The sequence below is a fragment of the Magallana gigas genome, chromosome 2 (assembly GCF_963853765.1).
Source record: "Magallana gigas chromosome 2, xbMagGiga1.1, whole genome shotgun sequence".
NCBI classification, from domain to species: Eukaryota; Metazoa; Mollusca; class Bivalvia; order Ostreida; family Ostreidae; genus Magallana; species Magallana gigas.
Genome location: NC_088854.1, coordinates 53,352,096 through 53,380,071, shown reverse-complemented (window position 1 = coordinate 53,380,071; position 27,976 = coordinate 53,352,096). Strand labels below are relative to the sequence as shown.

The following is a 27,976-nucleotide window of genomic DNA, read 5'->3' as shown; positions in this document are numbered from 1 at the left end:
TTGAAATTTTTAAATGATATAAATGCAACGCATAGACGATTTTATATTCCCGACCTGGAAAGAGTTTGGTTCAAAATAAAAACATTGTGCAAGTTAAAAAAGCGGTCGGAAAAGATCGCGAATTTTTCATTTTGCAACAAATCGCGGTAGATTGAGTTAGCGGAAAACAAAACTTTATATAACACAAAATTCAATCTCAATTTAATTTTACAAAATTCCAATCATAATTATCTATCCATGGTATATAATTTCATATGGTATTAAATAAACTGTTAAAAAACAATTATTCTCAATATCTAATCAAATACTTTTCGATAAAAACATCGCTTTGTGTAATACCCGTATATTACTATACTCAAATATTTTTTCACTAGATGTTAAATTCGCGGAGTTTTCGTTTCAGGGAATAAAGCGAAAATTCACCCCGTGAGTGAAATTCCTGCTATACATTTCAATTTGAATTATTAATGATCTCAATAGTAAATACTACAAATGCATTTTAAGTTACAACAAAATGCGTTGTTTAAATATTATATGCGACTTTGGCCACGAATTAACGGACTTTTTAAATCGTTTAATTGTTGGGATACAAAATGACATTTTTAAAGTATAGTGGGTCATCGCGTTTTTGCTGATTGAAATCGGTTTGATTTCCATTAAACCTTATAAAATTTAGACTATGACAAAAATATGGAGCTTAGACCTTTTCTGTAAATGAAAGGACATTGAAATTCTAAAAATGACACTATTAAGTTGATTTGACACGCAATCGCCAGTTTAAATCAACCTATACCAAGTATTTAACAAACTTAAGGCTTACGAATCGGTGTTATTTTGAATATACATTTCCTTTCTTAAATATTTAATTTGTAAATATTTCAATGTGATAGTATCTGATTTTTCCTCATATAGGCATTTTACACGCCTTATTCATCCATCTTCTTTGATTGACTATTAGTTCAGTTTTAATTGTTTTCGACGATCACCATTGAAGCTTTGTCCGAGAGAAAGTAATTGATTCTAAATATAACAAACATAGCTATATTTGATTGGTACTGTCAAATAATCCAATTTCCTTCTCCAACGCAAATAACGTCAACATTTCGAAACCTACAACTTTCTTTTAAATTCATGTAAAAAAAGTTATTCTTCAGGGTAGAAATGTGAGTAAAAAGAGACACGAGAATAGACTTGTACATTTTCACAGTTTTAATAGAAAAAATAAAAATATTCTTGAACACAATCACATGTAAAAAATATATAGATACGGATGTATAAACTTTTGTTTAAAAACAATAATATAAAAAAACATATAGAACCTGATATATATAATATATAACAAAACAAACTGAATTAAAATCATAAAGTTATTCCAGTCATTGATTGTGGACTTGAAAGACGCTGTAGTTTTGATGAATATGATGGATTAACTGTACTGAAACCAGCTCAGGCCTTTGAGTTGGTAGATGTTCAGTTGTATTCAAAGTATGCGATTTCTACAGTATGTAGTTCGCGTTCAGTAAAAAAAAAAAGCTGTAAAAATAGATTTACAATACTGAAAATACTAACGTTTGACAATACTGACTCTTTGAATATACTGACTGAAAAAATAGGCTAACTGAATAAAGTGAAAAATAGAATTGATATTCTTGTAAGAATGTTAGACACAATGTATAATGATATCAATAAGTATACATGTAGAATATATAATAATTTACTTAGTTTAACATGATAACTATAATTTCACACACGGATGATTTTGGCGCCAATGAGTGAACTGTTCTTTGTATACAATATCATTATATCAATGAATACTGAACATTTGTTTTATATTATATATAAATAATAAACAACAAATACAGCCGTAGGGCTGTACGTTTCTTGAATGTGTACACTTGTACAAATTGGGATTTTGGCAACTCTAATCAGATTAATGACAAGAGAGAGGAAAGGGGAGTAACTCTAGAAAAAATAAGTTGTACACAGAATATTCATGAAAACACCACATTGACTGTTAGATCAAATAAATAAGCAAGGTCAATTTTCTTTAGCAAAAAATGGTGCGACACGGTTCAAATGGAAGTGTATTGACATTAGTATTGTCCACTACTTTTTATGAAGCCAGTCTCACAAAATTGCATGTGGTTTTTTTTCCCTCACATCATGGCCATCAGTCTATGGATGTTTGGCGTACCTTATTTTCTTTTCATCGATAAATGCAAACTTGGTTAACTGTTCCTATCGATGAAATACTGGTGGATTTTTTTTCTTGTTGAAGAGCTTAACCAGCAGGTTTAATACAAGAAAGATATGAGGTTGATTTGTTGCTCAACTGTTTGTTTGTAGTGCATGTATTTAATGACTGCCGAACTGATTGTAGCGTTGTTTGCTGGAAGTTATTAAGGCAATTCATGGAACTTGTATTTCGATTGCATCAAATGTCCACAAACATTTTTCATTTTAATTTATTAATGAGCTTGATTTGGGTTTTGTCATCTTCTCTATTTGCGATCCACAAACAGTCGTTACAATCAATATTCATGGCTGTCACAGACCGGAAATGATTGGACATGACGAATTGCAAGAACTGTCCCTTGTCACTGAGTACATGAATGATTGATGTTGGTTGACAAACGTCCAACAGAAGCAGACGACCCTCACTGTCAGCGCATATGTTTAGTGGGCTGAACTCACGGCCGGCATAGCTTTTGGAGTATGAATACTTGTACTTTCCAGAACTTTCGACTGCTATCAATGTATATTTTTGATCGTCTGTAACGCATACATCTCCAGTTACTTTATTCTGTACGATATACCTTGGATTCAGATAAAGAGGTTTTCCGTCATCATCATATTCAAATGTATTCACTTCCTTTCCAAAACTATTGAAAACAGAAACCTTCGCTCGTTCAAAAGTCCATGATCTCAAACAAACAAGATAATCGCCACTTGTAGTTAGTGATATTCCTTTAGGAAACCAGTTTTCTTCGGTGACTAGTGAGGCCTCATTGCATGTGGCTTTTGAAGTGGTTACTAGAAGAACCGACTTTTTTTCAAAACTTGCATAGATGAGTCCTTCCCCATCGGGTGTTAGTGCAATGTATTGTGGACAACAACTTGTTTCATATTCTTTAACTACATCCCCTGTCTTGTTGACTTCTATTATTTTTCCTGTTCCTTTTTCCGAAACGATAACTGTTTCATTTTTTGTGTTATAAACTAAATCTTTGACGTTTTTTTCCTCCAGATGCTCCGAGTCTATATCTATAAATTTGGATTCATCCAATTTAAAGCTCGGGTTTGACATAGTAATTTTTGCAAATTGGCACAGAAAGTCCAAATCTAAGTTGGATGTGGACAATTGCAATTGGTTTTTTTCATCCAGGTCTGACTCATCTGTACAGAATGTACAATCATCGACGTTCACCTCTGGCAACAATTCTGGGTTGTGTAGCGCATCAAAATCATGAAGAAAATTTTTTAGTCCTTTATTTTTTTTCGTCACCTTTTTCTTTCTTTTTTCCATTAATGAAATTTCAGATATAATTTCACCATAACTTTTCTTCCTTTCTTTTTCAGCTTGGCTTAACAGCTTTTTTTCCAACTGATCCAATTTCATGTGGAAATCTTTAATATATTGTCGAATATCTTTTTTAACTGTATCATAATTAATAGCTTGCTTTGACAATTCTTGACATAAACGTGAAAGCTTTTTTTCCAACTTCAGGACTTCGTTGTTCTGGATTTCGAGTTTCCCAAGTATATTCTGAACGTTTTTCTTCAGAAGTTCCCATATCTTAGAAACTTTATGCCGTTCATGGTTCTCTTTAATGCATTCATGACAAACAGAACGTGTGCATGTTTCACAGTAAGCCGTAGTTATCTTATTTTTATGGATTTCACAATTCCGCCTGTAAACTTTCCCACTATTTTTTTTACTGTATTGTAGAACATTATGTCCATCTTCGGTCTTTGCAGGAGTTTGCAGATGCTGTAACAAACAATCATCCCCCAAATTATCCTTGCAAAAGGTGCAGTAATATTTGACTTCATTTATGTCGTTTGTGCAAGAGCATTTTCTAACGCTGTAAACTGCGTCCATCCCTGAAAAAACAGCTATAATTGGAATCAAAGATAGCCTAAGAATACTGTTAAAGTAACAAAATTACATTGAATTGTGCTTTTTGAATTATTCATTTTTACTACAATTACATCAAATGCGCGGGTATAAAGACTCCCCAATCGATTCCTAAGAACCACTTGTCAGAACTTACATGTACTATGAAAAATTACATGTAAACCAGGAGTTCATATCAAAATACACATAATTTTATCATCATACATTAAGACCTGTTTTCTATTATTATGCTTGTGAAATCTCTGAGTAATAGTAACAGATGCAAACGCCACTTAATAAATTTCTTTTTAGAAAACCCCTTTTGAAAAATGTATTGTGGAGCGTTACGTACAAAGTCTTTTTTAAGATATAAGTATTGTCCAACACAGAGCGTCTTACCGGGTAATTGTTGGTGAACCCGTTCGTTTTCCAATGGATACTGATGTCTGAAAAAAATAAAATTATGGTCGATTTACTATAATTGTTTTAAAAATGTTTTATGTGAAAACAATGTTTTGATAAGAATAACACTAGATTTTGATCCGTGCGTGCACGGGTTGACATAGCATATGATATCGGACATTTACAAAATAGATACATCGACAAATTGTATACTGTTGACATTTGCATTACCAAGCTTTAAGCCTACAATAATGCTATTAATATAATTGCACTACACTCTGCTGAGTTGGAATAATTTCATCTGTGTCTGCCTCCCATATACATATGTACCCGTAATGTAGCAGAAAATTGCAGAATAGCTCCAGAACGATTTTGGAGAAAATTAATGAAGTTGCATTGAAAATATTTAACAGTCAAATTGTTCATAACAAACCATTTTGAAGCTGTAAATACCTTTCTTCGAAAAGTTTAATTCTATAATTGCAGAATTCAACATTTCTTCAACGTTTTTTACACACCATGTTGACACTCTCGGGATTTTTTTTTTTAGTAAATGCACTGTGTTAGAGTTATCTGCCGTATTTTTTTTTCTTTTGCTGAACAGAAAAAAAATTCCAATGAAAAATTACACGCATTTGTTTTATCGTCTCTGAGTTTATTCATGCAAACGTGATATTGTGGAAACAAAAAATAAAGAGCCTCCTGTGATTTAGCGTGATTGTAATGCGCATGCACAAAATTGTAAAATCCAAAAAATTCAGATGATTTCCGGAATTTTTTTAGGAATTTTCGTTGATTATTAATTAGCGAAGCTGGATTGAGAAAAAATAAAAACAAATTGGTAATCTTCAAGTACCAATGATGTTAAGAATATATAAAACAAAAGACAGTACTCTTCCGATTAATCAATATTAAAGCCCAAACATTCGAGTCTATTATTTTAAAAAGTTTACATCTATACTACTATATTGAAATAATAGACTCGAATTTTTGGGCTTTAATACCAATTAATCGGAAGAGTACTTTCTTTTGTTTTATTTTATGTTTCCACAATATCACGTTTGCATTAATAAACTCAGAGACGATAAAACAAATGTGTGTAAATTTTCATTCAATCTAATTAAAGTTAGACGTTCTAGCGGATTCAGAACGTCTAATTTTAATTAATAGTAGATTGATTTTCATTGGAATTTTTTTTTCTGTTCATCAAACAAAATACGGGACATAACTCTAACAAAGTGCATTTACTATAAAAAAAAAAATCCCGAGAGTTTCGAATGTCAACATGGTGTGTAAAAAACGTAAACTTTTAAGATGTTCAAACCATCTACAGGTATAAATACTGGTAATAAAAGACATTGCTATTAATGGAATAGTGTATAAATGTCGTATTAAAATGTATTAGTTCTATTTATATTGACTTTTTCCTCTCTTTTTTTTTTATATAATTGATTGACTTTTTCTTACGAATTATCAAGCATAAAATTTCAACTGTAATTCATGTTAATTTTTTTCTTGATATACATGTGTATGGAGCTCCTAGAAATAAACATTTGAACGTTGTGACTGGTCCCAAGACGTCCTCGTCGTTTTGTTTTCGCTCACTCAATCACTTACTCACTCACTTTCTTATTTACTAACTAACTAAGATTTTAAGTCTCATTGAACACAGTAAAATTGTTTATAAGGTATAGCTGACATTATCACAGTTTGCTTAACAGTTTTATACATTCTCGCAAGTGTTGATATCTTTGTTCGCTACAGTTTCTAACATATGCTTCACAGGGGCCAAGCCCGCTTTAACATTATGGTTACATTGAAATAAATGTTAAAACGGGCTTGGCCCCTGTGATATGCTACTTACTTTTAGACTTCATGTATAGTACAGTTTAAAAATGCATGTAACATAAAACTTTCTTTGTGTGTTAATATTTTTTTTTTGTTATATTATACATAATGCATCATTTAAGAAAGTGTTTCTTAACAGAGAGTAGTGTAGGCTTCACAATGAAAAAGAAATTTTAAATGAGAGTCATTATCATTTCACCAGTAAAGCAAGCATTTTTGCATCAACTTCCGTTGCTTTCGATAAGTTTGGCAAGTATATAGTACATTTCGGAACGATGTGTTTATTATGCAGCATACAGATGTAGTCAGACGATAGGAATAAGTCATTTGGATATTTTCCAACCTAGATCTTGTCAGAAATCGTTGGAGAAACGGAAGAACTTGTTTAAAACATAGCTTGAAACGAGGACCCCTTATAAATCCAAGATGGTGAGTGTCGTCCCTTTACTATTTTTAATGTACATTGAATACACTTTTTTAACATGACTGAAACGGGGGGTTTCAGTGTATTTATTTAATGCAATACACAGAAATACATATAAGATTACCAATTTTAATCAATTTTTTCTTCGGGAACAAATAATAAGGAGATTCACTATCCAACAACCAAGCCCCTGTGCAGTGCACTCCACAATTTGCTTATTTAAAATTTCGATGAAATGTTTCAATAAATACACTCCAACCGGATATGACAGATTGTGACCTTTACACTCATACTCATTGCGACTGAGTCGGAAGTGAGACTGGCCTCCAAACTCATTAATATTAGGGTGAAAATGACAGGTGTTAGCAGAGTGTAAACTTGTTCGATTTCGATAATTTTGATTGCGACGCAATATCACGATTTAAGTCCAGAACAAGTTTATGGATAACATTTACGATTAGACCATATATATATATATATATATATATATATATATATATATATATATATATATATATATATATATATATATATATATATATATATATATATATATATATATATATGTATTTAAATTTTCGCACCTTTTGACAACATGTAATTTGAAACAGGTCTGTCATTCTGATATGTATATAATAAAATCTAAGTAATTGTTTTAAGAAAAAGTTCAATACAAATTTGAATTATATGTAGAAAAACTATCCAACTTACGCTATATCCTGGGGTTTTCGAAAATTCCAACTTTCGTTTTAAAAGTGGTTTTAAAATAGACTTAAATAAGTCTATATTTGATAGAAAACCACTCAATTTTTCAAAAGAAATCGCCCATTTTCAATCGCTTTCAGATAAAAATAGTGTCCAGCGCCTAAGCACATATTAAGCAGCCGCATGTAGAAAATATTGAGCAAGCAACGGCATATTTTCTTGTTATAGAAACAGGAAGAAAAAAGCTTGGTCTTCATAAAAAAAACTATGGTGGCATAGATCTGCCACCACTTGTCAGATAGTTATGTCGACTTGTCAGATGATTATGTCGACTTGTCAGATATTTATGTCAACTTGTCAGATCTTTATGTCAACTTGTCAGATCTTTATGTTGACTTGTCAGAAAAAAACCATATTGACTAGAAACTCAATATTTTGTTGTTAAAGCGTGTTAGTGCCACTAACTGCCATTAAGTTGTCATCATAATATCTGACAAGTCGACATAAAGATCTGACAAGTTAACATAATTATCTGACAGAAAAAATAGCATGGCCACTAATTTAAAGAAAATTATCATTCATATTATAAGTCGACTGGTCAAATAATGATGTTGACTTGTCAGATGTTATGTTGTCTTGTCAAATAATTATGTCGACTTGTCAAATGATTATGTCGACTTGTCAAATAATTATGTCGACTTGTCAAATAATTATGTCGACTTAAAAGATGCTAATGTCGACTTGTCAGATTCCTATGTCGACTTGTCAGAAAATATTATTTCAACTTGATGGCACAAATTGGGCGTGGAAAGGTTATAGTGTTAAATTTTTAAACACGTGGATAAGTGACAAGTCCACATAATTATCTGACAAGTCGACATAATTATCTGACAAGTCGACATCAAGATCTGACAAGTCGACATAATTATCTGACAAGTGGTGGCAGATCTATGCCACCATAAAAAACCAACACGTAAGCTTATTTATATCGATTTCGTCATACATGCATCGAAATTGCGTTATTTATTTGAAGTGTTTGCTTTATGAAAAGATAAGAAATAAAAAAATATTTTCACAATTATAAAAGTCCTAAATTAAACTGAATTTATAAACATGCATGCACATGATATGTTTAATTTTAATAAAAAAAATTCTATGCGAAACGTTTGCCAAACATGAGCAATGTGCATATCGCCGCATATGTATGTCTATTATAATTGCTAGCGCTCTCGAGCGCTAGCAACTACGTTAGTCTTTTTAACTCGAATACGCATGCTCGACTCCATAGTAGGGGATTCTGGGAATACTGTACTACTGTAGATGAATTTCGTTTTATCATCTTCACATGAAGTTTTGTGTTTTATTGTAAATGGTAAAAAGTAACAGTAGCTTGGGTCTTATAATGCAAAGTTATTTTCAATATTTAAAATTTCTTCAAGCTCGGAAAACATCTTCGGATATGTTTTCCGAGCTTGCCGGAAAGGCCCGAGAAGATTCGATTGCCTAATGGTTCTTGAAAATGTTCACCTCGAAATTGAAATTACAGTAGATACATAATGATTAAGGCACAGTAAATGAGCTATACTATTGCCGATGTGAAGCCCACTCAAGATTCACAATTCTAAATTGAGACCCCACTCCAGAACAATTTCAGTACACCACTGTGCCTTCCTATTTAATTAATCGAGTCAGAAATATAAACCAATGTTTTAGAAATCTGCTTCTGTTCAAATGTCATACTAGTATTTCATAATTAACGTGATATCAATTAAACAAAATTGATTACTTTTGTGCGAAAACCCGACCTCGCTGTTACGGCTATGTATTAATAGGTCATTTAAAAAGGCATCAAGCGTGTGGATAGTATGCAATAGTATTTTTAAGTGTGTTTGAAGTGTTTACTAGGCTTTTTAAGTGATACCAAAGCTCGAGGCCGACAAAATACATTTTAAAAAAATTAGCTTTGTCCGATTTTTGATACTTTTTTTTTATTTTTGACCACGATGTCGCATAAATGTTCTTAAAGCGTGAATCATCAATGCATGTCAGTAGATTTGAGTCAATGGTTCGGGGCTTTCTTTTTCAATCATGAGGTCAAGACGGGTTAAAATTGGTCAACAACCTACCTTTAATGAGACAGTCACACGTTTAGGGGATAATCCATTTATTCTTTGCGCAGTATACAATCAAATGTGTCCAAACGGGAACAACCGTGATCATAAAGGAATTTAATATTTAGGCATTCATTTCGCAGCTTCAGGGACTTTCTCACTGGCTAAGGTGGAATTACACAAAAAGGGACTGAAAGCTTATTTCAAACTACGAAAAGACTTCCTGAGTCTAAACCCCGGGATATCGACTAGCTTAAATGTATTTGACCACACTATAAAGCCAATTTTACTTTATGGCTCTGAAATATGGGGAATCTTTAACGTCAATAACATAAAAATAAAACAGTCTAATGATATACTGATACAACAATGTTATAACAACTTAATAGCTGAAACTTTACATCTCAAATTTTGTAAAACCATATTGGGGTTGAATAAGAAAAGTATGAACCATGCTTCACTTTCTGAACTAGGAAGATTTCCTCTACATTATGATATTGTCAATAGATTACTAAAATATTGCTACAGATTAGAAAATTTAACAACAGAGTTTCCTCTATTAAAAGATGCATTTCTATGTAGTAAAGAACTTCATTTCGCCCAAAATACAACTTGGTATTCCTCTATTGAAAAGCTACTAAACATTCTTAATATTCAAAACATTATGACATATTCTAAAAAGGACTTTGTTACTTCTTTAAAACAATCTCAGACTAAAAAATATTTGATGGATTGGCAGTACTCAAATGAAACACTTAAAGATGGCAAACTTGTTACTTATTTATTTTTGAAAACTAACTTCAGACTGGAAAAGTATTTAACTATATTAAGACCTGAATACAGAAAGCCAATCTGTAGACTGCGGATATCAGCGCATAGACTTTTTATTGAATCGGGCAGATATAATAACACACCTAGAACAGAAAGAATATGCAAAAATTGTACACTTAATAAAATTGAAGATGAAGAGCATTTTCTTATCCAATGCAGCAAATTTACAAAAGAAAGAGAGGAACTATTTGATTTAATTTCATCTAAAGCAAAACATTTTACTAGTTTAGAAGATAAACAAAAATTATTTTGGATTCTTAACTGTGAAGAATTAGATATATTAAACTCTGTTGGTAAATTTTTACAAAAGGCATTGCCTTAATTTGTATTTCCTATTCAAATATTGGTTTTTATTTTTTCAATCATATGATAAACTATTTCAAATTTGTACGTGCATTTGTATCTTGACATATTTATGTATATGGTGTTTAACATAAATATATAGAAGACACTGTATTGAATGTATGGAAACATACATAATTATACATATATATACATATATACTATTTAATTGTTCATATCTGTCTTAGCTCTTTCAATCATCCAGCTCTTTCCCTCTTGTATATGTTTATTGAATGTTTTATGTTCATTGGTTGTTGTATGTCAACAGTCTTCATGTTGCCCCTTGAGGGCCCTTAATTGGTTAATAAAGAAATTGAAATTGAAATTGAAATATTATGCCATGTTTATATATGTAACTTACTTTTTCATAATCAAAATTTTGAAAACACTTCAGTTCTTAGCTGTGCATCTTCGCTAGCCAAGTGTCCGATTCGTTTTTCTCAGATGACTTGACTAGCGAAGATGTAGCGTACGTAGGAATACTCATTGCTGGGTTAGAAAACGATGCCTGGCTTGTTTCGGGCATCTGTTGAAATTTGTGTATAACCGTGGGCTCTGTATTGCTGGTACAATCATAACATAAAATATAACGGAGGTAATGAATTCCCCCCCCCCCCTTTTTTTTTTATTAACGTCTTGATATCGGGATCGACATTCTAAAAATAAATTTCAACTTCGTGTACACCCCTGTCTCAGTGTCTGTACAGTGTAAACAACACTAAAAACTAAAATTATGATAAACAGTCTATTCATAATCAACAGTAGTGGGTGAGTTTTAAGAATTATATCTGCTCTTAGTTTATTTTATAATAAGTTTACGATCAGCATACCGTTGTCGGAGGGAAAGCAACAAGGAACACTGGAAAACCGGTCACGAGATTTTATATCTTGCTTCAAGTCTTTAATCAGATAATTGATGTCTGATATTTTTGGTCGACTTTAAGCATTATAATATACTTTATTAAAAGGAAATTTTGGAAAAGGTTTCAAAGATTTTTTTATTATCTACTTCTTCGACATGCTACATCTCGTTATTACTTGACACGTTCTCCATTTCGTATACATCATACGTCCCTGTATACACATGTAGACGAGATCGATGTGTGGGTATAATCATGATGCATGTGTGTATAATCCGAGAGTCCTGACTCTAAATAACCCCTGCTTATAATTACCTTATTATTACCATGTGCAACTTTATTTCTTGGATCTGGCTTCAGAAATATGTCTCAGCTGGAGAGAATGCAGTAATGAGATGTTTCAATAATAATTTTATTTGTTTATCCTTACTGATTTGCCATGCTTGTTAGATCACAGACAGAGTTGCATAACTATCAAAATGTTGGCTTTTGATTGAAGTCTGAAGACACAAGCATTAATTACTCTGTTTGTAAACAAATTGTTTATGACAAAAGAAGTAAAATTGTAGCCAATATAAAGTTAATTCTAGTCTAAAGAAATGTCCATTCTAAAAATGATTAGGTGAGAAATTTTCTATAATAAGTCATGGAAACATCATTTGGAAACCCATGGTCAGTCTCACTTCTCTTTCTTACTATAGGAGATAAGGGATTAGCTAGACCGACCTAGGTTTCTAGCGATGTAACAAAAGAGGCTTTATGAGACTCTGTTTACCTGTATGTCATTGTTTCAGGTGAATTTGGCATGAAGTTAAGCTAGGTTTGAAGTGATAAGTTGTGTTATTAAAATGACAGCTAGGGTAATTTACCAGCTCCATTTACAAAAGAAAATCGAAGTAAAAATATTTACAAAAATTGCATACCATTACCAGTATTTTTTGGCTTTCCCGTATCCAGATGTGAAAAACACACACAAAATTTATTGAGTTGAAACAAACAAAATTATCGTAATGCAGGCAAGTTTGCAGGGTCAAACCAATGAATATGCATGTAATATATGTTTCTGTTCTTTCTTTTTTACAGAGATGTGTTTATGGAAAAGCACTGGAAAAGTGTCATTCACAAATCAATTTGTGACTACTTTTTCGAGGAACAAGGAAAGGTACTGTTCTTTGTTCAAATACATTTCTCTTGAATGAAATAAACCTATACATGTACCTAAAGTGAAACTGACAGCAAAAAAAAAGAGAGACTGTAAGACTTAAATTTCCAGAGTGATCTCCCTTAGCAGATAGTTATGTAGACTGGTGTGTGATATGCTTCTAGGCTGATTTGTTTCTCTCTCTGTCCACAGGCAGGGAGCCCCGAGGATGTGCCCCCTGTGATAGCAACGCCCCACCACTACCTCCTCAACATCTATAGAAACCAGCTGTACTTTGTAGCTGTAGTCACAACAGAAGGTTTGTACACAATGTCTATAGAAAGACTTTACTTGTGACTTCACTAACTCATTGACATGAAGATGTAAGGTACATGCAGATATGTGCATATGTATGTTTTGATATGAATACTAAAGGGAATGTGTATCTTATGCCTAAACAGAATAAAGATCAAAATAATTTGTACTAATAATATATCTTATTTTCATGGTCAATATTATTATTTGTAATTTTTCATAATGGACATGGGCCTGTCTTCAGTATAAATGTAGCCCCATACTGATTTTTTATTTTTGTCATGCTTATGAAATACTTGATTTTCAGTAAGTGTGTATAAAAGTCATTATGGAAAACTATTATAAACTGTTTGATCTGATAAAGTTTGTCTCTATTTTCAGTACCTCCCCTCTTTGTTATTGAGTTCCTACACAGAATTTTCGACACATTTGAGGATTACTTCACAGAATGCTCTGAGACAACACTGAAAGAACATTTTGTTATTGTATATGAGGTAAATAGTTTCTCTCTCTCTCTCTTTTTTTTTCTCTCTCTCTCTCCCTCTCTCTCTCTCTCTCTCTCATTTCCATGAATAAAGATAATATAATTTGGTAAGCAAAAAATATTGCTGCCATGTCCACATCATTGCAAATTACTCAATGTTTGTGTGTGGCATTGATTTAACAGCTGCTGGATGAGATGTTGGACAATGGATTCCCTCTGGCAGTGGAGTCTAACATTCTGAAGGAACTGATTCGGCCTCCAAACTTCTTACGAACCATCACAGACACAGTCACTGGCAAAAACACAGGGTAATTAGTACTTGTACTGATCTATACTAAATCTTCACAGTTACTGCGTACTGGGTAATACTGATGTACCTCTTTTACATCTACAAAGTTTTCAGACACTGGGTAATCTAAGTAATTGTAGATTTATTGAGTTTTCAGACATCTCTTGTTTGACTCTCATGAATTAAGAATACCTGGTAATTGTTTTATAATAAAAAAATTTAAAATATACGTGAAATTCTGAGCCTTTTAAGGTTTAAGTACTTTGTACATGTAGTGACTTTTGTGTGTTTTCTACCTATACAGAGTCAGTGCCACTCTTCCGACCGGTCAGCTGTCTAATGTACCCTGGAGGAGGACCGGTGTGAAGTACACAAACAACGAAGCCTACTTTGATGTTATAGAGGAAATCGATGCCATCATAGACAAGCAAGGGAACACAGTCATAGCAGAGGTCCAGGGATATGTAAGTGCTGCTGTTAGCTTCTACTTTTTAATTACTGTAAGATATGTACCTCAAGCATAGGTATCAGGGTAGGGAAACTCGCAAGCTTAGTAATACTTTTAGCTCCTGCAAACTACACAGTTAAGATCACTGTACTCAAGATAGAGTCTTTTAACCTTACTTGAACTTTTAAAAACCTCATGAGGTTATGATAAAAAAAACTGCATGATTTTTCTCTACATTTATTGATGTAAAATTGACAACAGCAATGATCGTAAACCAACTTTTATTCACAGGGACTTTTTTATTTCACAAGTAAAATAAGTAAACAAGACATTTGAGGACAGGTTCGCAGTGAGAAATGTCAATTTCGGAGAGACTGTTTAGTGTCCAATTCACTCAAAAACAAAATTCTGATGATAATATTTGTGCACCTCTTTTCTTATTACAGATAGATTGTCTGATTAAGCTGAGTGGGATGCCAGATTTGACCTTGTCCTTCATTAACCCCCGTCTCCTGGACGACATCAGCTTTCATCCATGTGTGCGGTACAAACGATGGGAGGTAAATGACCTTCAAATGTATACAGTTTTTCCAAGATGTATGTACTTGTAATCATATAACATCTGCTTGAAATGTAACAATCTGTTTTTCAGAGTGAAAAGGTTTTGTCATTTGTCCCCCCTGATGGAAACTTTAGGTTGATCTCGTACCATATAGGAGCCAATAAGTAAGTAATCGAGCCATCATCTTACTAAATGGATTTTCTATTCTGTTAACGAACTTCTAATTTACTCCTTTTATTCTCAACATGCCAGTATATTTTTAGTACATGTACATGTGTATTTTTAGTGCATAAAGTACTATGTGCTCTATAAATTCTATACATTAAAGTTTGAGCAAGTTATTTATTTCACATGTTTGTACAGTTTTTTCTCTACCAGTACATTTTTTGGCTGCAGTTTTATGCTTGTTTTGTTTTTTTATTTATTTCATGGATGCAATCTATGACATAACATGAATAAAATTTATATATTGGATCATAGTTTGATGCTCATATTTGTTACGATACAATTATTGATAATAGATTTATCTTAACATTTCTCTAGTATTTGATTCTCTTGTTTCCTTATAAACAATTTCTGATTCCATGTTTTTCTTATAAACAATTTTTGATTCCATGTTTTCTTTCTAAACAATTTTTGATTCCATGTTTTCCTTATAAACAATTTCCGATTCCATGTTTTCCTTATAAACAATTTCCGATTCCATGTTTTCCTTATAAACAATTTCCGATTCCATGTTTTCCTTATAAACAATTTCCGATTCCATGTTTTCCTTATAAACAATTTCCGATTCCATGTTTTCCTTATAAACAATTTCCGATTCCATGTTTTCCTTATGAACAATTTCCGATTCCATGTTTTCCTTATAAACAATTTCCGATTCCATGTTTTCCTTATGAACAATTTCTGATTCCATGTTTTCCTTATAAACAATTTCTGATTCCATGTTTTCCTTATAAACAATTTCTGATTCCATGTTTTCCTTATGAACAATTTCTGATTCCATGTTTTCCTTATAAACATTTTCTGATTCATGTTTTCCTTATAAACATTTTCTGATTCCATGTTTTCAGTATGGTAGCTGTACCTCTATACATCAGACACAACATTCAGTACAGAGAGGGCAGTGGGGGGAGGTTTGAGGTCACCATAGGACCCAAACAAACCATGGGCAAAGTGGTGAGTCACTGGGCCACTCCATGCAATATACAGTAATACTTGCTTAAAAAGAATTCAGATACAAAGAAGTCAGAGTTCAGCATCTTGAAAGATCTTATACTCATGTAGAAATTTCATTTGCCAAATACTGCTACTTATTAACCATAGATTGTCACTAGTGTAGGGAAGAAATCCTGAATTACATTTTGAATTTTGTTTACATGTACTGATAAAATTTCAAATTCTTACTTAAGTATGATCTTAAGGCCAAATCTTATCTCCTTCCCATTTCCCTACTGATTCAATGAATACTGCAAAACACTAAATTTGGTGTCCACAGAATTCCTTATTAGCAAGTTTTCAGATTCTGTGACCTCTTTCAATCTTAATTAATTAAGGTATTTTCAGCGCATATATCAGACGGTTTGTAATCTGTTTTAGGTGGAGAACATATCCTTGGAGGTTCCTTTCCCCAAGTCTGTACTGAATCTCACCTTGACCCCCTCACAGGGAAAATACACTTTTGATCCTGTTGGCAAAATACTAACCTGGGATGTAGGTCGGATGGATCCTACCAAACTCCCCAGCATTAAAGGAAATGTGAGTTTGATGACTGCTCTGGGTAATGAGAGTATATGCTATGGTAGATTATAGCAGTTTGTTATGTATGTAAGAGAGTATAATTATGTTAATTATGCAGAACGATATATTTATCCTATATACCTTATTTGTAAAGTAAAAGAGAATGTCATGTATGGTACCTATAAATGTGTTCAATATGGCTAGTGTGTACACATGTACGTGAAGTGAATTACTTGTACGGAATAAGTAAGTATCCTGTGCAGCAGCTTGCCTACCCATGATGCATTTTAATCATTGACAATATTAACTCTTTGTTTTCTGTTACTCTTTTACAGATCAGTTTACAGAGTGGTCATCCAATACCAGAGTCAAATCCCACAATTAATGTAAGTCTTTACAAGTCTTATACAGGGCTGTATTCAGGATTGTAGCAGCTACCTAGCTCTACATAGAACGATACACTACCTCAGTGCTAACAGCATTAATTCATTTAATGTATATATTAAATAGGACCTACGGTACTAGTATCTCATATATCAGAAAATTATAACATTTCTCTACCACTTGTATCATAACATTTTCTGTAATACATTATAACGTATATGCATATATTAATGGTATTAAGAATCCGTCATACATGTCAATAACAGAATTAAACTTCCATGGAGTGATTTTGACATATAATGTATTTTGAATCACCCTTAGACATTTTAAAGATGTTCCTCATGCAGGTTTGAATTGCTGTGTTACACTAGTGCTCTGTTTGTACATTGTAGATGAACTTCAGTATCAGTCAGATGGCGATATCTGGAATCAAGGTCAACCGACTGGACATGTATGGGGAGGTCAGGAAACTTCAGCCAGTGCTTTCGTTTCATATAAAGCTACCCTAAGTCTCTAACTTTCATACCTTTCCTAATTAAGGACTGAAATGTCACCGTTTAAAATATAAATAAGCTGCAAAGATTTCTCAAAGATAGCAAAAGGTCACCAGAGTGTCTCAGGTAATCTAATAAAGCGTACTGTGAATTCCTAATGAAATGTGAGGAATTAAATCCGTGTAAAATCACAAGGAGCACCCCTCGCGGATTTTAAAATCTTATTATTTTCTGAGAGTTGGGAACTATAAGAAATATGGATAAATGTTCCGCATTCCCAAGTTTATAATCTCGAGATTTGATACAAGGAAGCTGGATCCCGAAATTAAATACTAGCGTAATACAAGAAATCTTTGCCCATTCATCAGTGTCAAGCCATGAATTAAAGGAGCTGGATGGTCAAAATATTTCCATAGAATTTAAGTCACAATCAAATTTCTAAATTTATTTTCTTTTTATAAGAGAGAAAAAATATCTAATTGAGCTTTATTTCTTTTTGAATATGAATAGTTTATAAAGAGCTTGCCATTTCTGGAGATAATTTTTAAAGAGCCTAAAAGACCATTCAGAGGCGAGTTCAACAGAGTGAGCGCTCGCGGACACTCGCCAAAATTCCTTATACCTGCAACACAAATTTTGGCGAGGGCATGCTCTGCTGAACTCGCCTCTAGTCTCTCAACATTTTCTATGAAACCAAGGTCCACATCCAAACGAAAATAAATCCTTTTATAAGAAACAATTAACATGATTGGAATGTTTAAATTTTTATTCTGTTTATTTAATAATAAATTTCCATTAGATGGATATATGTAGCTCTATTTTTGCTGTTTGTAGAAATATAAGCCATTCAAAGGAGTGAAGTACATGACAAGGGCGGGAAAATTTCAGTTCAGGACTTAATAATAGCAAAATGGTGTAGAATGGAATTGTGCTGAAAATGAGGACAATGACTCAAAAAGTATGTGAACAGATAACGGATATTCAGTCCAGGACAGGAAGGAATCAGAATTCAGCAAAGCTCTAATGACTGGATTGACTACAATACTACACTGTTTAATGTGTTCACAGTAGTGTAGAGCAATTCTTTGTTTTATCTGAAGAGTAATTTATTGTTGTTATTTAAAATTGATGGACATACATGTAACATGTGTACTTGAAGTATGAAATGAACAATTAAACATGCTGCAATATTTGAATGTCATTGTTCAATTTCAATCACAAAACTGTGTGCTCCCATGTTAAACACTGATGTACCCTTTTTTGGCTATTCAATATTTTCAAATTTAGCAGATTAAAAATAACTCTATTGCAGTATTTTGAAACAGGAAAAAATCACAATTGACAACAAGTTTATATAAAAAAAAAAACTAGCTTTATATGGTTTGGCATGCATGACAAACTACATGTATAACATTAATATAATAATATCACAGAAAAGAGTATGAGGTATAAAGCAATCAAAAATCTGGAACCCAGCCACATCCTGTACACAGTTTACTGTTGCTATTGTGACTATCTTGTTGCCATGGACACGCTTCCTGTCGCTGTAACACTTGACAGGGTAGATTTGTGTGAGTGGCATCACAGAAGGGTGGGTCTTTGGTGTACTTACATGCACATATCTGGAAAAGTCTCTGTTCTTTTGACACTTTCCACCTCAATGGCTTAATCCCTGTGCCTTTGTGAGACCCTGAACAAATAACATTCAACTCTATTGTTGTTATAAAATTCAACACTTTCAATGAATTTGAGTCATGCTGATTAATGGAGGAGATACAGACTTACCATCACACCAGGGCTGTTTTTTGCTCAGGCCACAAGCACACCAGAGTCGGACATCTCCCTGTTTTAGATCAGAGACGGTGCATGGACCATACTGAGAAAGAAAACATGAAAGCTACTGTTTGTTTTCTTGTATATAAGGTCTATATTAATAAAACATCACAAGTATAAATTCTATATTTATGTTACTTAGTTCAGAGGTATTGTACTGTTATACTACTTTCTCGAAATTCATAAAAACTACCATAATATTACTAACAAGAGAGAACCAGTAAAATTGCTTACTGATTTGTTTACCTGTATATAAAAAATTGTGACACTTGTGACCTCTATAGGCAAAAAAGCAGTTACTCTTGATTCATCTTGCATAATAATAATGTGCATTACAACACACAATAGCAGTGAACCGACATTCATCATTCATCATACAACACAATACACTATGGGCAGATATTCATGATAAAAATACACAGGATAACTGTGACTAGACATTCAAGAGAACTTAAAATATCTAGGGAAAACACAATCATCATACAACACTAAAAACAATTAATTATTATACAACAAAACATACACTCACCATACAACACAATATAGAGACAACCAAAGTACAACAAATGTATACAAGCAATTATTGTGCAACACAACATAGCACAATCATTATCATATAATACAACATGCAGACAATCGCCATATATCGAACAAACAGCCAATTGCAATACAACACAACGTACAGACAATCTCATAGAACACAACATAACAGACAAGCATCATTATGCAACATAACATACAGACAGTTATCATCGTCAAACACAACATACAGACAATCATCACCATCATACAACACAACATACAGACAATCATCATAAAATACAACATTCAGATAATCATCATAGAACTCATGTACAACATGCAGACAATCATCATAAAATACAACATACAGACAATTTTTATACAACATAAAGACAAGCATCATCATACTACACAACAAATAGCAAATCATCATACAACACAATGTAAAGACAATCATCAAAAGCCGAACATGGGGCCAATTACAATACAACACAAGATACAGACAATCATTTTACAACATAAAGACAATTATCATTGAACACAACATACAGACAGCCATCATACAACAATAAAATTATAACTTAGACAATCTTCATCTGACATGCAACACAACACGTCAATAATTCCCATACAACACTACACACAAACAACTGTCATACAACAGAACATAATGACAATCATCAATCAGCATACAACACAACACATAAAAAGACAATCATCATACAACACATATAATTAGGACAATCATCTGATATAATAAAAGTATGTATTCATCGCAAAACACTACACACACTTATAGATGTGACTATAGACGTACAAATTACTTTTGTTGACCATGCAGACATTCATTCTGTAACACTATTTAGATTATTGCTGTTGTTCTGTCATTCATCATTCTGTCACAGATGATCAACATGTATGCCACTACATGCACTATTTTCTAAAAGGCAATGGGACAGATACACTTTCAATGAGTTTGATGGAGGTATATGATGGTCGAATAATATTTACCATAGTGACCGCCGGATATTTACATGCCTCTTCAACTTTTGTCTCTGTCTCCGAGTTCGACATCATCCGAATGTTGACAACAAAAACATGTGCTACTTCCGGTAGAAAAGAAATTGAAAATGGCTACGAGTGCAGGGGACTGGTGTTTGATAGAAAGCGACCCAGGGGTTTTTACGGAACTCATTAGAGGATTTGGTAAAGCATTTTTTAAATTATCATCACGCCTGCAATATACTTCAGTGAGCTATAAGAATATAACTTTGCCAAAGACCTAATTCGAGTTCAAATATTGAGGAAATTCGAGTGACACAGAATCTTATATATGCATATCTGGTATAGACTACTAATCCCTGGTTTAACATTTTTTTAGATGTTTATTTTACATTGATTGCAAGTATAAGACATTTTGATTCTTTCAAATGCAGGTTGTGAGGGGCTTCAAGTAGAAGAGTTATGGAGTTTAGATTCTACGAGTTTTGAAAATCTCAAGTAAGAATTTTTTCAAGTTATTTTGTCAATAATAATTTTTTTTTTAATTGTATAACGTTATGCATGATTGAACAAGTTTTTGAATACAAATTACTTTTGATTAAAATTCATTGTTGTGTTACATAAAGGGTTGGTTTGTGAGTATTTTTCTATTACGTTTAACAAAATTTAATTTTTTATTTCAGACCGGTGTATGGCCTGATATTTTTATTTAAATGGCAGCCCGAATCTGAACCAGAAGGAACAATTGTTCAGGACAGTCGCATTGAGAAAATTTTCTTTGCAAAGCAGGTACTAAAACTGAATTTTATCAGCATTCAGTTTATATGCATAGTAATTAAAGTTTACTTTTGTGTCGGACAGCATTGTAAAAAATACAAAAGTCAGTCTTATTTTTCATCCAGTAAGGAGTTAACCTCTAATGAGAGTGATGACAACTCTGGCTCAGTTAAAAACAGAAGGCTTCTTCTTTCAATAATTGATAAATAATATTTTCTTTTGGAAGCAACTTTGACAATGATCCTGTTACTGTAAATTTACTGTAAATTTGTCTCTGTATTTGTGTTACAATTCTTTAGATGCTTCATCGTTCAACTATATCATAGGTTAGATAAGGTGACATTGATACATGATGAACCAGAACAATTTCTTTTTGATTTCATGGACTCTCTATTTTCAGGTTATAAACAATGCCTGTGCTACACAGGCAATCCTAAGTGTCCTTTTGAACTGTCCAGAGAGTGATGTCAAACTAGGTCCGACCTTGGCCCAGTTTAAAGAGTTTGCCCAGGCTTTTGACCCTGCTGTGAGTAAATGTACAACATTTAATGCATAAATAGACTTCACATGTCATGATGTGACCTTGACAAATTTAAGGTTTAGTCAATGTATTTTTTCTTCTTCTCAAAGTATTTTTATAATCAGTATGTTTAGTGCCATTTTGGTCAATGGTGCTTAACCTTTATGACAAAGATTTTATTTTGTCTCTCAGTTAAATTTTCCCCTTTTCTTTAGTCCTTAGTTTGTAATTGGAATTTCGTTATCTACCTCATTAAGCACAGTATACAATCCAAGATGTTCTGATGTCATCCAATCATCAGCTATGACATTTTCAATTATATTCATTGGGGGTTTTTTCTTCTCATATACATGTATAATAGTACCTAACTTCAGTATCACAGGAAAAGGTGTTTCTGAATGATTAATGTACCTGTACTGTGACTTGATATCTTACAGCTACGCGGACTGACTCTCAGCAACTCAGACACTATTCGTGAGGTACACAACAGTTTCTCAAGGTGGGTATATGATATTTTATTTGAATATTGTTAATTTTTTGATTTGAATTTAATTCATGATATATTGATAAGTCAAGCTATGTTGAGAAGGAATAGAATTCGAGAATTTCATTTGATATTAGTATGTCACCATAGTATTTAAATGTCTGTGTTGGATTCAATTTTCACGTTGGTGTGTTTTAAATTTTTCCAGGCAGCAGATGTTTGAGTTTGATGAGAAGGCGGCCAAAAAGGATGACGATGTGTTCCACTTTGTGAGTTATCTCCCCATTGATGGGCGGCTCTACGAATTGGACGGACTCAAAGAGGGACCCGTAGACTTAGGTAAAGTCTGTACTCCAAGGGGCAATTCCAATGTTTTCATGTAAAACTGTTGTTATACAATATTGAAGTTTAAGGACACAACAGAGACTTTGAACACTGTTCAAATTAAATATAAGATTGATATTAAGGTACTGGATTTTAAGAACACAAGAATGAATTTGAACACTTAGTAAATTCAATTTTCATTGGAATCTCAAAATGTGGAATAATTTTAAGGAGTTTTTGGCTTTTCTGACTTGTCCCAATGTCAAATTAAGAATTATCTTTTCTTTTAATATCATATGGTTATATCAATGGAATGAGGTTTTTGTGTTCTGATGAGAGATGAAGCTGTATTTGTGTATTGTAGGTGCCATTCCTTCAGACACAGATTGGCTGGATGTGGTCAGGCCTGTATTGGAGAAAAGGATGCAAAAGTAAGCATGTGATTTACAGTACAGAGTCACTTACTGCATTTGATTTACAGTACAGAGTCACTTACTGCATTTGATTTACAGTACAGAGTCACTTACTGCATTTGATTTACAGTACAGAGTCACTTACTGCATGTGATTTACAGTACATAGTCACTTACTGCATTTGATTTACAGTACAGAGTCACTTACTGCATTTGATTTACAGTACAGAGTCACTTACTGCATTTGATTTACAGTACAGAGTCACTTACTGCATGTGATTTACAGTACATAGTCACTTACTGCATTTGATTTACAGTACATAGTCACTTACTGCATTTGATTTACAGTATAGAGTCACTTACTGCATTTGATTTACAGTACAGAGTCACTTACTGCATTTGATTTACAGTACAGAGTCACTTACTGCATGTGATTTACAGTACAGAGTCACTTACTGCATGTGATTTACAGTACAGAGTCACTCACTGCATGTTATTTACTGTACAGAGTCACTCACTGCATAAGATTTACAGTACAGAGGCATTTTCTGCATTTGATGTACAGTAAAAAGTCACTTATTGCATGTGATTTACAGTACAAGTCTAAATTAAAAATTAAAATCATATTAGTAGCAATTTTGGTATACATGAACAACCAATATTTCTCCCATATCAGTATGACGTCACAATCACTTATTGGTTTTTTATCCTTGGTATTTTGGTTTGTTTAGATACAGCACAGATGAAATTCACTTTAACCTGATGGCTATAGTGTCTGATAGGAAAGCCATGTACCAGAAGAGGCTGCAAGAGCTACAAGTGAGTAACAGTGTAAATGGCAACAGTACTAACCTAGTAGAGAAAGAATTTGTCTATTAACCCACTCATGTTCGTAACATTAAAAGAAGAAGGTACAGTTTCTTTAATATTTGCCCTAAAATTCAAAAGTTGTTTCAATCTCCTGAAAATACACACATAATATCTTGGAACATGTGTGTATATGAAATGCCAAGTTATACACTTTTATCTTGTTTCAAAAAATAATTATGACTTCAAGATTTTGGCATATTTCTAAGATTTAGTCAAAATTGGTGATAAATGGCACATTTTTTTATAGTTTTTTGAACAGAAAAAATGTGTCTGCAGCCGTCGCCCACAACAAAATTAATATATTTTATGTGTTTTTACATGATAAAGTTATTATGTGAGTTTCATCATGGGCGATGGCTGCGGACGTAGTTTTCTAATCAAAAAACCACAGAGAAATTGGTGTCTTCTGCTCAGTTTTATGAAATTATGGGAAAATGCACTGTTTTGACGTCACGATTACCCCGTGAAAGTCTAAGGTAACTATTTATAGATTCTTAGTTTATGGGTATTTTTGTGTAAATAAATGTTTCACATGGTTCTGCTTTGGTTTTCAGTCGCGGGGTATGGAGGTCGAGGAGGACCAGCTGGAGATGAGTCAGCTGATGGTCAAAATCCAGGAGGAGGATGCTAAGATGAAGAGATACAAGGTAGTTTATATCCTGTGTATGTTTAAGATGGCTGGGTGATCCTGGTCATTTTTATGCTATATTAACTTCCTTGAAATGAAGAGCTCTGTATGAAGATTCTGTATGAAGGGAAATTAGTAAAAATATTTTGTGTTTTCTTTATCAAATAAAAGTTTATGGGCAAAAATATCATAAATAAAAGTTTGAGACAGATGTGATGGTTATTTTGTTGATCATCCATCCTCCTAAACCAGTAAAGCAGGCTGAGGGAGTTATGGAATATACCTCCATGCACCCTCGGTCATACCTGGATAACAAATTTATTTCCAGTGTTATTCAAATTTTAAAATTATTTTGTTTTACCAGAGAAATAAATTTGATACAAAGAACCACAAATTAATATTAATTGAAATGGTGCTGAAAATCATTTATTCATACCAATAGCTAGAACATTAAGAAATATGTATTTGAAAATTATTTATTTTCTTCATTTAATGTCACATTTTAATTACACCCGGCTTCAGCAGCTGGTACGGAAATTTACACCTGGCTTGTTTACCAATCAGATCTTGCATTATAAGTGACATAGGAAATAAGTTTTGGTAAACCCCTATGTGAATGTGTCCATCTTAAGAACAACACTCAAAGATATTTACTTGTACGGTGTATGTCAGCTGTAGGACAAATGATAACATTAATACTGTTGTTTTTTATGAAGGTTGAAAATGTGAGAAGGAAACACAATTACCTCCCTTTTATTATGGAACTTCTGAAGATATTAGCAGAACAGAAGCAGTTACTGCCCTTAGTAGAAAAGGTAAGACCTAGTCCTAGTTGTCCATAAGAATGCCAATGCCAATGCACCATATTGGAAATTATGTTATTTTTACTTATTACTGGTATATCTTGATTATAGGCAAAAGAAAAAGCAGCTAAAAAGAAGTCAGAGGAAGTAAAATAGAAGACTAGGATTCCTGTTGTCACTATAGGACTGCACTGCCTAAACATTGAAACATTTCACTCCTTTCATTTTCGCCTCACACAGAATCATCCATGCGTTGTGAATGGTCACCCAAGTTCAAAGCTTTCAGCAAACATTTTCTATTTGTTTTCTGGGAAAAGTTTGTACCCTCAGAGGATGTCATCTGAAGGCACACCCCTCTCAGATATCTGAAGAGTACTTGTACATTTGTAATGTCATGGGCTGTAATACATTGTGTGTTCTCGACCAGTCAATGTGGTTCAAATTCTCACAATAATTTTAACACTTAGCAGTAACAAATGTTCTTTACTCAATGTACATGCATAGCAAGCTCATTTTCTGAATGATATTGAATATATTAGAGGTTAAGTCAATCAATTGATTCATTATTTATACACCTTAGTTGTCATTGTTATAGTTTAAGCAATCAGATTCTTATTATTCTTGTCTTTTTTTCCTCTGTAATTTTTTTTTATTTTTGACTTTGTTATACATTCTTGTTGATTATACATTTGTACAATGCCAATATACAAGTAACACCTGTAATTGACCAGTAGTGCTTTGTTCCACGCAGATGTAAGTAGAGTTTGTTATTGTTGTTGTAATTTTGTAAAAATACAAACAAACAAACAAGTATGCTTTGTGTGTGTATATTTTGAAATTGAAATTTTAAAATATAGGTGAGACTGTGTGTGGAGTTGTCTTTCTTGTGTTGGTTCCACACTAGGGGTGACTTCATCTGGAACTCAGGTTTATTCCCAGTCTCCCATTACGTCATAAGTGTTAATATTAGCAAAGGAAACCCTAAAATGCATAAAATAGTGTAAGCATCAGGTGCACCAAAGTTAATTAAAGTGTGGTAGAGTCAGGTATATGGCATTCCTACTAGCTCTGGCTAGTGGGTTAATCCTTAAGCTCGATCAGTAGAGTGCTGGACTGGCGTGCCAGAGGATCCGGGTTCAAACCCCAGTAGTGGCAATAAGTGTCTCTGTTACAATAGCATTAGCTGACTTTTGTTTTCTTCTTAAATCAGATCAAAAAGTAAGCAAATGATTTCTATGGTGTATTATATATGATGCAAGGAGTGTATTGAAATTGTTGTACCAAACTATGTTTACGAAATGATTTGCGAAAACTTCATAAAAATCATTTTGTTCATACTTTTTACACAGTTTATTACTTAATCAACAGAGCAAATTCATAGAAGCTAGCGCTACCCAAAATACATAAAACATAAAACCAGGATTTAAAATTATTTTGTACTCTGAAATACATCTAAAATGTACATAATTATATTAACATCACAGGATGCTGGAATTTTACATAAGATGATGTCTTTACCCATTTATTTGAATATTTGATCTATTTTAATTGATGATGGTAATAGGCATATTTCTATAATGAATTATCGGTAAAATGCAGTTTGATTAAAACCACCCCCTTTCTGTCTACACTTAATTGTCAGGTAAAAACAAACGACAAAATCACGTTGCAGAATTGGCCTTTTTACCAACTTCAATCTCTGATCTTAAGCTTTCACTTGACCAAATATGTCGTCTTAAAAAGACCCATGGCAATATCCCCAAATCTTTAATAATAGGGGACTAGATGAAAGTTGTAGATATACACCAATTATTTATTTCAAGAAATAAGGAATTTAAAATCAGGTCTTGCTGCTGATTTTTGTATTTCCTTTCATATACATATAATCTATAATGTTGGCAGTAAATATCTTCCGGTGGATCTCCCATGCAGTATAGTGCATGATTTACCGTATAAAACAAGTTTCCTCAATTAACAAGCAATTTACAGAAAAGAAGCTGGAATAAACACAAGTCTCTGACGCCCTTGTTGAGATTCACATCCTGCATAACTGTTCATAACTGAATAATTAAGTAATACATGTATATCGTAAACCGAGGTGATGGAGGGGACACTCCCTGCCAGGAATACAAAATACACACTTTAATTTTGCAGCACGGTTCCTTGTTCATCAAATTTCCTGGCCCAGGATGCAGGGGAAAAATAAAATATTGCTTTGTCTTGCTGGCCCAATAATTTCACCATCCAATTTTTAGGGATCTTCCTTGTTCCTGAAGGTTTTCGACCCTGGGTGCAGGGAAATTC

At 33.0% G+C, this 27,976-nt stretch overlaps 3 protein-coding genes and 1 long non-coding RNA gene across 4 annotated transcripts; 2 read left to right on the top strand and 2 right to left on the bottom strand.

The window, feature by feature from the left end:
• Positions 1 to 1,188: 1,188 nt before the first annotated feature.
• LOC136273140 (uncharacterized) lies at positions 1,189 to 7,766 on the bottom strand. The gene is made up of 3 exons (XR_010711333.1): positions 7,503 to 7,766; positions 4,517 to 4,563; positions 1,189 to 4,104 (listed from the first exon to the last, which is right to left on the bottom strand). It is a non-coding gene; the product is annotated as an uncharacterized lncRNA (long non-coding RNA).
• A 3,676-nt stretch (positions 7,767 to 11,442) lies between these two features.
• LOC105344284 (AP-3 complex subunit mu-2) lies at positions 11,443 to 18,689 on the top strand. The gene is made up of 13 exons (XM_066077240.1): positions 11,443 to 11,548; positions 12,724 to 12,802; positions 12,995 to 13,100; positions 13,478 to 13,590; positions 13,764 to 13,888; positions 14,174 to 14,333; positions 14,764 to 14,877; positions 14,970 to 15,043; positions 15,953 to 16,058; positions 16,479 to 16,637; positions 16,955 to 17,005; positions 17,396 to 17,464; positions 18,332 to 18,689. The coding sequence occupies exons 1-13, from the start codon at positions 11,514 to 11,516 to the stop codon at positions 18,395 to 18,397; spliced, it is 1,257 nt and encodes a 418-aa protein (XP_065933312.1). The 5' UTR covers positions 11,443 to 11,513; the 3' UTR covers positions 18,398 to 18,689.
• Positions 18,690 to 18,854: 165 nt separating this feature from the next.
• On the bottom strand, positions 18,855 to 20,999 carry LOC105344260 (CDGSH iron-sulfur domain-containing protein 3, mitochondrial). The gene is made up of 3 exons (XM_011452008.4): positions 20,864 to 20,999; positions 19,283 to 19,373; positions 18,855 to 19,187 (listed from the first exon to the last, which is right to left on the bottom strand). The coding sequence occupies exons 1-3, from the start codon at positions 20,927 to 20,929 to the stop codon at positions 18,955 to 18,957; spliced, it is 390 nt and encodes a 129-aa protein (XP_011450310.3). The 5' UTR covers positions 20,930 to 20,999; the 3' UTR covers positions 18,855 to 18,954.
• LOC105344277 (ubiquitin carboxyl-terminal hydrolase isozyme L5) lies at positions 20,918 to 26,540 on the top strand. The gene is made up of 11 exons (XM_011452018.4): positions 20,918 to 21,058; positions 21,289 to 21,352; positions 21,538 to 21,643; positions 22,032 to 22,157; positions 22,589 to 22,650; positions 22,844 to 22,974; positions 23,324 to 23,390; positions 24,103 to 24,190; positions 24,796 to 24,888; positions 25,586 to 25,684; positions 25,784 to 26,540. Exons 1-11 carry the CDS (start codon positions 20,983 to 20,985, stop codon positions 25,826 to 25,828), a joined length of 957 nt encoding a protein of 318 aa, XP_011450320.2. The 5' UTR covers positions 20,918 to 20,982; the 3' UTR covers positions 25,829 to 26,540.
• Positions 26,541 to 27,976: the final 1,436 nt, after the last annotated feature.